Consider the following 14,683-nt stretch of genomic DNA (forward strand, 5'->3'; position numbering starts at 1 on the left):
CATGAGTTTGGTTTTAGTAGCATTAAGGGCTAGATGGTTGTCTTTCATCCAATTTTCAGTGGTGGAGAAGGCATCCTGGGTAAGCTTTAGTAGAGTTGGTATGGATGAGGCAGTGCAGATGATTGTGGAATCATCTGCATATTGAATAATATTAGCTTGAGGGATAGCGTGGTAAAAGTCATTAATGAAAATATTGAAGAGAAGGGGGCCCAGGATGGAGCCTTGTGGGACACCTGTAGGGTATTTAGAAAGGAGGAAGTGGCTTTTTCCATTTGACTGCTTGTTGTCTGTTGGAGAGATAGCTGTTAAACCAGTGGAGTGAAGTGAGAGAAAGGTTTAGATTAGATAGCTTAGTAAGAAGTAGGTTATGGGATATAGTATCAAAGGCCTTGGAAAGATCAAGAAGAGTGGTAGATACAATGAGTCCAGAATCCCTAGCTTTGTTAACAGTTTCGAGGAAAGATAGAAGGGCTGTCATAGTACTATGATGGGGTCTGAATCCGTGTTGGGTGGGGGTTAGTTGATTGTTGTCCAAGAGGTGGGGAAGGAGTTGAAGGTGGATACATTTCTCCAGGACTTTAGAAATGGGAGAGAGGATGGCTATAGGACGAAAATTGGAGATGTTAGTATTATTTCCACCTTTGTGTAGAGGAATAATATAGGCTTTCTTCCAGGATTCGGGAACAAGACCTTCTTGGATAGAGCGATTGATGAGGATGCTGATAGGGAGGGCAATGGCATCAGCAGCTATACTGAGATAGTATGAGGGAATGTTGTCAGGGGCATTGGTGCCTGGTTTTAATTTCTGTAGGAGTTTTCTTATGGTAGAAGTAGGAGTAGGTTTAATTGAAAAAGGGTGTAATTGAGGTGGGGATGAATGGGACAAAGGAGTAGGAGGGGGAGATTGAGGTGAGGGTGAATGAGACAAAGGAGTAGGAGGGGGATGTTGGTTGGCAGAAGAGGAGGTATTAGGTGAATTGTTGTGTGTAAGACAGGAAGTAAGTTTAGAAATAGAGTCTATGAAGAAACAATTGAATTGGGTAGCAAGATCTATGTCTTGTGAGTCTGGGCTGGGGTTTGGGTTTTCTATAGTACCAGGTTTTAAGAGTGAATTTATACTTGCCCAGAAGTTTCGTGGGTTACTTTTATGATTGTTTTGAAGGTGGATAAAGTAATTTTGCCAGTCTATTGAGATAAGTTTTTTCACTGAGTTACGTATAGTTTTGTATTGATTGAGGTTTGATGTAGATTTGTTTTTCTTGTATTGTGTCCATGTTGTGTCTCTGAGTCGCATGGAAGTAATTGTATCTTTTGTTAGCCAGGGGGCTGCTTTCCTCTTTATTCTTTTGGTTATTAGGGGAGCATGATTATTTAGGATGTTTAGGAAGGTAGTGTTAAAGTGGGATACTGCATTTTCGAGTGGTAGGGTTTTTAAGGGAGTCCAATTAATAGATTTAAGGTTACTGGAAAAAGCTTCAGGGTTGAAGTTTTTATGGAATCTGGTAGTTATGTAATTGTGAGTAACTTGTAGGGGAATTGGAAGACGTGTAGTGAAGATGGGAAGATGATCACTGAGGGGGGTCAGGAAGGGTTCCACTCTCAGGGTAGTTATGGGGATGGGAGACTAGAACCCAGTCTAAGATGTTGCCCCTTGAGAAGTCCTTGGATGGCCTAGTTATTGTGTTGATTAATTGAGAGTATTTGAAAAGGTTGATGTTGAGGGGGTGTGTAGGTGACTGTATGGAGGACCAATTAATGTTGGTATCTCCCATGATTATAGTTTCATGATTAATGTTACTTGATAGCCAGGAGAGGATGTTTTCAAGTATTGGGATATTATCTCCAGGGGGAATGTAGAGAGAGGCTATAGAAATGGATTTGTGTGTATTTAGTTGGAGATGAGCTAGTAGTAGTTCTGCATTAGAAAACTTGGGAATGGTTTTGTTGTAGGGTGTTAGGCATAGGGAGGATGCATAGAGTAGAGCTACTCCACCACCCTTTTTGTAGGGTCTGTCTGATCTAATGATTGAGTAGTTTGGTGGTAATATCTCGGCATCCTTAATGTGGGGTTTTAGCCAGGTTTCAGAAATGGCTAAGATGTCAGGTTTGTTATGGACTATCCATGCATGAAGGTTAGGGATTTTGTTTGCTATGCTTTGTGCATTAAGCGAAGTGAATAGGATGGATTTATAATTTGAGGAGTGGTTTGGACCTGGGTTAGGGTGTATATCACCAGATAAAAGTATTGAAGTTAGAAGTTTGGTTAGTAAGAAGAGGTATTTGGGTTGTTTAGTTTGAATAGAGTGGGTGGAAGGATTAGAGGGGGATATGAAGAATAGGGAGGGTGTGATGACTTTATGAGGAAGGATAATTTTATAGTGGAAACATAGGTTGTTGCAGAGGGGGTAGAGGTTAGGAGAGATGTGGTTATTGTAGTGAGATTCTGTTGTATGGAGATGAAAGGTGGTATGTAAGTGGGTAGAATGGTTGATGAGAGAGGGTTGTGTAAGAGAGTAAAAATAAGTGAGGCTGAAAAGGAGTAACAGTTGAATTGGGTAGGATGAATAACTGAGAGACATGTTGTTGTGTTGATGAGATCTAAAATTATATTGAGGAGGATGAGGGGAAGTTGTCATGTGAGTATAGAGAGGGGTGGGAGGGGATGGGAAGAGGAAGGGGAGGAGTTTGATAGTTTGGAAGGAAGTAGGTGTGGTTTACAGGCTATAAAGGTAGAGGTTGTGGGGGTGGGTGAGATTTGGGGGTAGGGTAGGGGAGCGGAGTGAGCCCGCAGGGCGAACGGAGCAGGAAGAGACAAGGGAGTAAAATGTGGAGGGAGACAATCAGTAAAGAGAGAGCTAACCAACAGGTAAGTCTGATGGTGGGAGAAAGGTTGATTCAAAGGTGTGGGGGAAGAGAGGCAGCATATAAGGGTAGAGAGCACTGAAGGCAGGCTTCCTTGGGGAGAGAAGAAGAGGTGATAAGAGTATCAGGGGACTAAGAGCAGCGTGACTAGGGGCCAGGTTACAGAAAGCTTACAGAAAAGATATGGGGAATACAGGGCAGAAGCTAGTAAGTTTGAACGGTTACAATGAGGGGTAGACAATTGCAAATCAGAAAGCTGTCTTTATAGAAAGTTAGTTCACGAGGCGCCACCTGGTGGCCAGTTATAGTATAGCAATGGTCTTGTCTAGGAGGGTATGGGGGACTAAAGCGCGAATAACCATAGAAGACCTTGTGATTATCTTTAATATCTGCTGCAATCTTGTTTTTGTAGCTAGCTTTATAGGATTTGATGAGGGATCTCACCTTTTTGCTGAGGCTAATAAGGGAGTTCTTCCAGTCTTGGGACTTCTCCTTTTTCTGCAACAGTTTCTTTCTTCTGTTGTACAGTTTGGTTATGGCAGGGGACCACCAGATTGGCCTCCTTTTTTTGAAGGAGAGCACCTTAGTTATTTTAGGTATGGCCAGTTCCATGTATTTGTGTATGTGTTCATACAGTGCATTGGTGTATGATTTGGCAGTCATGCACACATTCTCCATCTGCATCGGTGTCGTGAAGTTAGCCACCTCTATTTTAGGAGTCCAAAGTTAGCTTTGGAGAAGTTTTTCATGGTGGTTACCTTTGCAGGGGGTGTGGATGGGATGAGGATTACTTTGTGGTCATATCTAACCATGGAGGAGTTGACTATTGGTGTGGAGCAATGGTCACGGTCACCCATGTTAGTGATAACTAGGTCAAGGATGTTACTCCCTCTAGTGGAGGTAAGAATGAGCTGGTCCAGGGCATTGGAATTAATGAATTCCAGGAAATGTTGGGCAAGTGTGTTGGTGCATGAGTAGTTTTCCCAGTTAATGGTGGGGTAATTGAAGTCACCCAGTATGAGGGTGTTGGGTTGGACCCTAATAATTTCCAGGGTGTTTAGGAAAGTGGAGTGAGAGTCTTGGGACACGGTTGTGGACCTATAGCAGGCGACGACCTGAATCGCTGTCTTACCCAATGTTAGTTTTACCTGAAGTATCTCTGTTGCATTATGTTGGGCTACCAGTCTGGAGGTGTGCATATCCTTTATAAATATGAAGACACCACTGCCTTTGGAGCTTCGGTCCGAGTTTTGAGGCCGAAAGGTGTGGAATGAATTATAGCCTGGTAGCGCAGGGGTGCTTTCTGCTGTCTTGAACCAGGTCTCTGTTTCAGCACAAATGTTGATGTTCTCCATTTTAAGGAGTGCTTTGAGTGAGTGCATCTTGAGATTTAGACTTCTAGCATTGAACAGCATGACCTTCATATTGCATTTATTCATAGTAGTTGTGGTGGTAATTTGGTCCTTGGAACTCCACCTAAAAAAGGCACTATAGGAGTGGCAAGAGGCTTGGCCAGTATACAGAATCACAGGGGTGACAGATGCAGGCCATCTTTGGCAAAGCATTGTGGTCTGTTAATCATGTTATTCCAGGCAGACAGATACTGGATCCCCTTAGAATGACACCAGAAGCTTAGCCAATTGTTGAAGTCAATCATTTTCTGCTCGTACTGCAGTATAATTCTGGGCGACAGTATGATGCTGCTCAGGGATAGGGTCATACCCACCTGGGCCACATGATCTGAGAGCTCCTCCATGTCTCTTTTCATGTAGTCCAGGGAGGGAGGTCTCAGATCATTCACACCAACATGGACAATGACAGACTCATATTTGTACTTGTTGTGGAGTGACCTGAGTGTGTACGTTATGTGACGTATCCTGGCACCTAACAGACAGTTGACTGTTACCGTCTCCTTGTTCAACCTAGTGAGTGGGACATATGTGTGCCTCACTATTGAGTCACCTATGACTAGCGTATTGGTCAAGCTGTTTTACCTTAGGGACTTTGGTTGAGTGGCACACTGTTTAGGTGAGCTGTGTTGTCTTGTGATTTATGTCATGTAGTGGTGGTCAAATGCATTTCTGCCTTAGAGGTCTCTGCTGTTTGGGTAGATTTCTATTGAGAGCCTCCATGAAGATGGGTGTGTGGCTTGTATTTTTATGTGAGAGCTGAGATGGTGTATGTTCTGGAGGGCTATGTGTTCCATGTGGTGTGGTGCAAGTGTTGACCTTCTCCTCTTGACCAGCTATTCCAGTCTTGGCTGGAGAGTGTGTTGCCTCCAGTTTGGATATATAAGTGCATCTCTTACAAGTCTGAGTGTTGGGAGGTAAGAGGAGAGGGTTGTCAGTGTACATGAGGCAGTTGCTACATTGCCTCAGAATGCCCAGGTTCACTAGGTTAGTAGGAGAAAGTGCAGGGAACTGATATTTAGACATGCCGGGAGGGGTGGGTATTATTAATAAGTACTGGATTTGTTTCCTTATAGAATGTTTAGTGGTGGTATCACTTATATGTGCTACAATAATTGTGACAAGAAATCTGATAAAGTGCTTGCTGAATAAGCTAGTTTAAGTGCGAGAGGGAAGAGAACTAGCAAGATCCAAGGGAAAAATTCAAGAGCAGACTTTCTGGAACTAGTAATAATTTACTTCAGCAGCACTGTGCGATGTGCAAACACAGGCTTTTAAGGCAGAAAGTTAAAAGGCATAGAAATGCTGCCCAAACGGCCATTTGTTAATATCAAACTGATTTACGCAAGATGCTTGTGTTACAAATTTATTAGAACTGTACGTCATGTGTATATCAAATTGATTTGTACAGATGTGGTGTTGAAAAGGTATTTGTAAAGTGCTTATGTCTGAAATTTATCCACAGTGTGCCCTACTGGAGAGAACAGAAATGTACATGTTCTATTGTAACTGTTCGAATGTATATGTTTTAACAGAGGAAATTGGAAGGTTAACCTCTGCCCAGCAAACTTTAAAATGTATCTGAAATTAAATCACTTTACAGGCTAGGCCATAAAGATGCTGTCTCACAGGTTTCAGTGCAGCCAGAGACACAAAGTCTGTACTAGGAAGCTTTCTGTATTGTCTTTGGAGTGAACTAATTACTACTCTGGAAGCATTGAGATATGAAATTGTTTTATAATTTCCAGTACCTGCCACAGATCTGAGCAAAAGCCCTTGTGTGTGTATTTTTACAGGTAGGTGCTAAATCCTGCCAGCTTCCAGCAGTGGGGGTTTGCGTGGGAACTAGAAGTCAGATGACCAGAAATGATGTCATTCTGAAAGCTATTCCAGAAGTAATATTTTAGATATTATTTTGAGAAGTATCTTAGAGAGTCTGAGCATTCTCTATTCTGTCTTGGGCCTGACAAAAAGAAGGACCTTGCTCTATTAAGTAAGTGGGGAATAGTAATTCTCTTAGATTCAGTCAGGAATGTAGTGAAGCTTAGTTTAGATATTGTTTTTCTTTATTTGTCTGAGTCTGTCCTTCAATTTTAATTTAATTTATTTATAGTATTGTCTTGTTCTTTTATTATTTATTATTAAATATATTTACACCTTTCATTGTCCTGATCTTTGTATAGATATTTAAGTTTGGAGAGTATTTGCATATTTATTTGGTGACATTGTGTGGGCCACTCCTAATAGCCTTGCTCTTGGTCAAACTACCATTCATAATAATATTAAGTTCACTCAGTATATTAGGTACCCTTGAAAGAGCCTTAAGGTAGCTGGTAGGAGTGTCTGGTGGCAGTCATAACTACCTTATAGTCTGGGCAGAAGGGGGTATAGCTTAATAAACTTGTGCCAGCCTTTCCCAGGTGTGTGAGTATGTGTGTGTGTGTGTAAATCAAACCTCAAAGAGTGTGGGTGTCAACTACTTGGGCAGAGACACGAAGCACTGGTTAAACAGAGAGGGTGCTGGAGATCTTGGCTTGGACAATCAGCTGAGGTCTCCAATCTATAACTGTGGCAGTGGGGAGTCTTACTGGGGATTTGAAGAAAGAGGGAAAAAACAGTCCTGGGCTATGTTCCCCTTGTTCTGTTAAGGGAAATTGTGCTTGATTGTGCTTGATGCAGAGAGCTGCATCTGGAAGCACTGTGTGTGTGCCTGCTGTCCTCCTAGTGAACATTCCCCACAGGTGGCAGTGGCGAGGAGTGAGGCTCCTTGATTACTGGCCCAGAGCTGGGGCATCACACATCCTGTCCCACTCTAAGAGACAGATGAGACAAATGGAAGGCCATAGCAATAGAATGAGGAAGACATTAGATATGGGGGCAGAGGACAATCTGCCACACCAGGGCTCAAGCAAGGCTGAATTTCCTTATGAATTTGTAATGACACAATTTGTGGCATCAAAATGTAGTCCAATTCAATTAATTCAGATCTTAAGTATTTAACAATAAATATACAATATGTAACATATTTCTAAATTAGTGAGAAATTTAAAATGTCTCCTCAACTCTGTTTTCCAGGTGAGACTCCTCTAGCTTTAGCTGCCTGCACCAATCAACCAGAAATTCTGAAGATTCTGATGGCAAATTCTAAAACTGATGTTACATTTCAGGATTCCCAAGGCAACAATGTACTTCATGCACTGGTATTATCAACTTCCCATGCAGAAAAAGAGAACAAATTCATCATTGATACATATGAAACTATCGTCATGCATGCCAAGGACAAAACATTAGAGAAAATGCAGAACAAAGAGGGTCTAACCCCTCTGAAGTTAGCAGCACTACATGGAAAGATTGGTGTAAGTTTTTCAGTGTTACCATTAGAAACTCCTTGCCTAAAATATTGTCCTAGACTGTGTTTATTAATAAATTTAGGAAAGCAGATAAGAGGTCTGCGTTTCTTTTACTCTTTTCTGTTATATGTTTAACTTGGCCTACATTTCTAAACCTGTTAATAATCACCAAAGTAATATTTCCTGTTTTTCCAGGTGATTAGATAGTAAATGTGAAAAGGTAAATGCCACAAATATGAGGTAACTGAGGCTGCTTTGAATCTACAGTATATAATCTAGTTAAGATATTATCTGCTGTTGTATTCCCAGTACGGCACTGTACTGCATGCATTGGTAATGGCAACTTCCTGCAGAAAAGGAGAACACATTTATCACTGATGTCTTAGAGATTCCTAGCTGTGTGACAAGCAGATACTAAAAATCTTATAATTGAATGAGTAGCCATTCAATTTTATAGAAGCCTCTTAAAACAGGGTTTGATGCATTTTTATTTAAAGTGAACAAGATGTCCTCATGATTTGCTTCAAAGGAAGACAAAAAGACTGTTGTGTACAGTATACTTTTGTGAAGAACCTAGATAAAGAATTAGACAACCGTACCAAATCAAAACATGCCAGCCAAGGTTCATTCACAGGCACTAAATGGAAGACAAGCCCCAAAAACATAATTATCATGCTGTGACAGCCTGCTTTATCTTCATATTGTCTTAATCATATCCTCAAAAATTACTTGGAGTACAATCCCATAATAAATGTTTGACTGAAAAGGTTCTAGTGGCTAGTGTTTATGTGCAGTCTTTGCAGGTTAAGCTAAGGGGCTAAATTTACTGTTTTGCATGTTTGGTGTTGTGTGTGTTCTGAGTCCCTTTGTCTTGTGTAATATTGTGAAGCCCATCTATGCATGTGTGCTGACCCTAACCCTACAAATTGCATTACTAAAAACAATTTCTGTAGCAGTACCCCTATCAAGATGGCACTTGATTTCAGTTTTGTAGTGGAGGTATACATGATTTAGGGTATTTTTAGTTGGAAAGAATTATTAGATGTTCTGTGATACAATAATTTGAGTTTACAGTGTTTTGTTCTTTCAATGTGTGTTTTTTAGATACTTTGATGTTTGATCTTTTGTGCTTTAGACATTTCATGATGTAAGTTTATATATACATATACATATGTGTGTGTGTGTGTGTGTGTGTGTGTGTGTGTGTGTGTGTGTGTGTATCTATATATATATATATATATATATATATATATACACATATATATGATGTATATATATTTTGTTTTACTTTTTATGCCAATCTAGTTCTTTCATTAAAATATATAATCTTTAGCAACATTATTTTCTTTTTTTTCCCCATCCAGTTTAGCATGTTGTCTTGTAATTCTTCCTGGTGCCCTAATCTTTAGTTTTAAATGGGCTTTATGTAACCCCAAGAAGTGTTCTACTTATAACAGAGTGATAGAGATGCCATCAGTAAAGTAGTATCAGAACCAAGTTTGGTAGGGATCTCTATCCCTCTGTATGAGGGAGTACTGGAGAGGATAGAGAACATCCTGCACAACCAAGTGAGTACCTGTTTCAGTGGATTATTTTCCCTGTAGTGAAAATGGCTGTCAGTGTGTTATATCATTAAACAGGACTATGTGCCTCAAACCCATATTATTTTGTACTTGAGGTAATCTCTTCATCAGTTTTAGCTAGGCAGAATTCAAGCAAACCCTCTCTCACGAAATAAAACAGCATTCATTTCAGTGATCAATTCTCTGAAGAACTATCATAGTTTATAGCATCACCACAGGTACTAGTGAAACCTAAGCTTCTGTGCAAACATGCATTGTTAGTATCATAATGTATAGCATTACCACAGGTACTAGTGAAACCTAAGCTTCTGTGCAAACATGCCTTGTTAGCATCATAATGTATACCATTGCCATAGGTACCAGTCAGCGGTAGGTTTATGGATAAACATGCAATGCCAACATAATAATTTATAATACAATCAAAGGTGGTAGTCAGCCTTAGGCTTATGCTGATAGGGTTACCACCTGTCCCACTTTGCGAGGGGCAGTCCCTCTTTGGGCAGTTGTGTTCTGCAAGAAAATTGTAAAAATGGCAAATGTCCTGAGATTTTAGGACAAAATTATTTCCTATATTTTATGTAATAGGCGCATAAAACAGTTATTCTGTATCTGAAACACCTAAATGTTATACAAAACAGAATAAGCAACTAAAATGCTACAAGAATAAGCTTTTATTTAGGCAAAAAAGTGAAGTTTTGTCATTTGTACTGGCCGTGGGTATGTTTCGGCCTACAAAATCTGACGTTTGTACCGAAAATGTCCCACTTTGGGCATTTGAAAAGGTGGCAACCCTACTTATGCATAAACATGCATTAACTGCCCAGGCTATAGAACCACTAGATGTGTTGCTTGCCCTAGGCTTCTACACAAATCTGTACTACTGCTAAAATTCATAACACTGCCACAGGCACCAGAAGGCCTTAGGCTTGACTTACATAAGCTGCTAGCCTTACAGCCCACAGTTCTTGGACACTTGATATCTTCATGACTCAAAGTGACACCAAAAACATTAGTCTGGTCTACTCTGACATACTTTTTTTAAAGTCAAATTTTCTGCAGCAGGATCTAGGCTGTTGTACAAATATTTTATTTAAAATGTTTGCATTATTTTACACCCCAATCAGTATTTGATATGCATTCACAATATTACTGAAGCATTTACAGTAATTTTCATTTTCACAAGCTGTATCAGAATATATATATATATATATATATATATATATATATATATATATATATATATATATATATGTGTGTGTGTGTGTGTGTGTGTGTGTGTGTGTGTGTGTAAAATTTATCTCCTTTATATTTTTGCCTCTTCATCTGAGAATCCAAAGAAAGCTATTATTGTAGTTTTGTATTTAGCACATCGACATAATTTTTTCTGTTTTACTTCAGCCATATTATCCACCGTCTCCCTTACTCTATATTTTAAAACTTATTTCTCTTTAAGTCTCCCTCCTTATGTCTTATTTTATAGGCTATTTATCTGTTGATATCATGTCCACAGTTTCCATCATCCTTCATGCTTCACCTCTCCTCCAGAAGTTCTACTTCCTTCATTTCTGACAGTTCCTTCTTCTAGCCATTTTCCTGAGAGTCTGTTTTCCGCTGTTAGACACAGTAGGAATATTCACGTTTTGCTTTATATGATATGGAATAGGGAAATACAGGAAATGGAAACAGCTGTATTTTTTCACATCCAGCTTTCCTTCCTGTGGTAGCATTTGGTCATGCTCTAGGTTAGTCTTTTTCCCTAGAAGATGTAACATGCATTTTCTGAAGAATAAGAAATACAAAATATAATCCTTAGTGATAATAGAAAACCAAAAAAAATTGCAAGGGACGGGGCAAAATATAAGGTAAAAATCCGGGACATCCTGCAAAATCAAGGACAATATTTGAGAACTACAGGAGAGGGACTCAGAAGTATGCTGTGCAGTTGTTACGGTGGTGTGCAGTGAAATTCATATACTGAGATACCAGAACCATACATGATCCAGAGATGCTTTCTGACAGCATTGAAATGGTGGTCACACAGCATTGCTTCACAGAGCAATGGGATGAATCTTATTGTAGTTGTGTAAATGTAAATTCTGTGTGATTTCTTGGTTATATGTGATTCATAAAGACCATGAACATGTACCAAAAGAAAAGCACTCCGTTTCCTTACACTGAATCATAATGACAAGCCACCACTAACCTCCTGGGAACCAGCCTTACAAATACTAACACTGCATGCTGAGGGCAGCATCCGCACAACATGACAAGAATGCACAGATTTTGATGTTTCATAAGCAATCAGCATTGACACAACACTTTGTATCAGTGCACTGCCTGTGTCTCATAGAGCTGAAAAGGGAGGACTCGCAACCACCTTCAGCATGTGCACTAGCTAGTGTGAATGTGGTAAACTTTCTAGAGCCACACTGTTCACTAGTTCATATTTTTATTGGTGAAACACAAGTGAGTCTTCCACCTTACCTGTTCTTGGAGGGAAAACATGATTTTGTTACTTTTATTTAATTCAGTAGTTTGGGGGAACAGTTTTTATTTATTTATTTATTTATTTATCTGTCAGAATCAATCACAATAACAAATCATTTGATGTTTAGCCATGCATCTCCTGTTCTGGTTTCCGCATAGTTTGTTCTGTCTGTTGCTTCATTCACAGGCTGGACTTACAGAACATTTTGCTGTGAAGTGCATGCATCTGTAGATGATAACAGGCAGGGCTGGGTCTAATGCCTTATGTGATGAGTGATGCACAGTAGTGCAGTACCTCATCATATATTAAATGCCTGCAGGGTATATGTGGTCAGCATGTATGTAGTGCCTCTACATACACCAGTTGCACAGTTGTGTTCTGCCAATACCCCTTAAGATTAATGCCAATAAAGGTATACTGCATAGTGTGGGCACACTGAGTTCCTCTGCTATGTGCCCTGTACTAACCATGTCTGTGTGTGTTTGTGTGTTTGTGTCTGTATGTGTGTCTGTCTGTTCCTCATTCAAATTTTACCCTATGGTGAGCTTGCACATTACTGATGTTCCATGCTCCATGATGTACTTTTGGACTTTTGGGGGAGTGAAACTATCCATGTGTCTCTGACTTTAAATCATGCATCAAATTCCCACTACTAATGAATGTTAATGACCGCAAAAGAAGCAGTCTCTTTCAGGGCAGGTTTACTTTCTGAGTTTAAACATTTTACTGCAAAAGAACAACAGATGAGGGGACAGTCATGTATGTGTTTTCACATGAATTCTTCACATTTTAAAGTGATCATATTTCTCATTCACATTCATTGGTCAGATCTTCACTGGCCTAGTGCAAATGCCAACACAAATGTATGCACCTGTTTGGCCTGACAATGATTTGGGGAGTTGGGGTCCTACATCTAGGAGGCACTACAGGTACAGTTCAGCAGAACTTACACTGCTGTTCTGTATACAGATCCTCACAATTCATTGGTTGAAGCTTCACCTCAGCTCCTTTATTGGTTTCCTAGGTTGTCTGCCAGATCCACTTCACCTATCTCATTTTTATCTTCTTGGCTCTAGAATAAGTTTTGTGGAATAAATCAGAACCTCTTTGATTCTGGTGCCATACCTTTACTTATTAGTTGAGCCACATAAAAGGATTTATTCATTACCATAGCTACCTGGTGGTCAAAATGTAGGTTGTTATGTATCTGTCTTCCTTGGTCCCTCACCATTGGATCTACTTTTAGGGGTGTGCTAACAATATTATAATTTACAAGGATATCTGATTTACCGAAGGATATGATTACACACTTTTTAGCATTTAGTCTCAGACCATGGTTTTGGCACCAGTTGTTAGTCATTTTTAGTCCTGCTTGTAAGATGTCATCATCTTTTGGGGATTCACTGATTGCTTCCAGCTTACAGTTTGTCAGTGAACTTGGTGAGCCAGAGGCCCCCAACATTGGCCTTCACTTCAGAGAACTATATACCAAACAGGAGGGGTTCCAACACTGAGTCCCGTGGGACACTGGTAGTAACAAGTTTCTTTTTGGAGGAGGATTCACCTATATGGACAACATGTGTCCTGTCAGTGTACCAGTCTGCTATCCACCTGACAATGTAGGGGTTTATGCCTAACTCAGTAAGTTTATCTATGATCCTGAGTGGAGAATTGTATCGAAAGCTTTGGCCAGGTCTAGATAAGCAGTATGTGTGCCATTTTACCCTCATCCATGGCCCTGGTGACTTTGCCGAAGAAGTCTAACAGACTGAGTAGACAAGACCTACCTTTGACAAAGCCAAATTGAGTCTGGTGGAGTGTTTGGAGAGTTCCTGTGTCGTTATTGATCAGGTCCATGATAACTGTCTCCATGGTCTTGCAGATAAGATTGGTCAGGCTTATGAGTCTGTAGTTTCCTGGGTCAGCTGATGGTCCCCCTTGTGTAGAGGGATGTCTATTACAGCCCTCCGTTCTTGTAGAACAAAGCCCATTTAGAGGCTGTGGTTAAAGTGAGTTTCTAGTCACCCTGATAGATTCTGTTTTAAGCTATTTATGAAACATCCTGGAATGTTGGCAGGACCCATGGAGGCTGTGAGTTTGCCTTTAACAAACTCATTAAGGACACGAGACATGTATGTTTTCCTATGCCCAATTATTTTGTATTCACTGTCCTCCAATCACTCATTCAGCAACCACATACAGTTTTCCATCCATTGAAATACTTTAGGAGGAGCTTTGCACCCTTTATGAAGCTTTTGCCTATTATACTTGATTAGCAGATTTTGTTTATCACCACCTTGTGAGAGGTCTACTGGGTATGTATACATCTGTGTTTTACAGCAGTAAGCACACTTCCCTGTAATCATAAACAAAATGTGATGTTTAATCCTTTAAATGCTCATGTCTGCATAATATTCACTAACATTGTGTTATAGGCCACAAAAAAGCATTCAACTAATCATATCAAATGACTATTCTGCACTTGTTTTCATGTTTAGAGCAACTGATAAATGGTTCTATTTAGTGTGTTTGAGGCTGAGCTCTGTGTATAACACTCTTGTAGGATCTGTTTGTCCACCTGTTCAAATTGTTACTGCACAAATATATTAATGTTACTAAAGGGTATTTTTTTTCAGTCAGGGATGAATCTCTACACTCCTCCATGTATGGTGCTGAGACACCTGCAACCATACTGTACCTCAAGTGAAAGGGGAAAAGCTTCAGTGTTTCACCATCAGCGGTGATTTATTTCCAGAGGTACACTTTCTGTCAAGTTACATTTAGCTGACCATTTAATTTCCATTTCTGAGCCAAAATGTTTAAGGTTAGGTACTCTGTGACTTCCCCATTCCTATACGATTTTAGACGTTTAAGTTTACTTTATATGTTCCCTATATCTGTAGAATTCTGTTTATCATACTGCCCCAGTACTACTCAGGAGAAGAAAGCATTAATGTTTACAAATGATACTGGAGTCAAGGCACAGACTTA

At 39.9% G+C, this 14,683-nt stretch overlaps 1 protein-coding gene across 3 annotated transcripts in view; it reads left to right on the forward strand.

Annotated features, from left to right (window-relative positions):
- TRPV3 (transient receptor potential cation channel subfamily V member 3) overlaps positions 1–14,683 on the forward strand; it is a 579,202-nt gene that overhangs the window by 334,456 nt on the left and 230,063 nt on the right. For all 3 annotated transcript variants that reach the window (XM_044080834.1, XM_044080833.1, XM_044080836.1), the window contains exon 7: positions 7,347–7,627. In XM_044080834.1, coding sequence (XP_043936769.1) covers positions 7,347–7,627 — 281 coding nt within the window. The remainder of the gene's footprint in view (positions 1–7,346; positions 7,628–14,683) is intronic.

This window comes from Protopterus annectens, chromosome 8.part0 (assembly GCF_019279795.1).
Source record: "Protopterus annectens isolate FY-2018-M chromosome 8.part0, PAN1.0, whole genome shotgun sequence".
Classification (NCBI taxonomy): Eukaryota; Metazoa; Chordata; order Ceratodontiformes; family Protopteridae; genus Protopterus; species Protopterus annectens.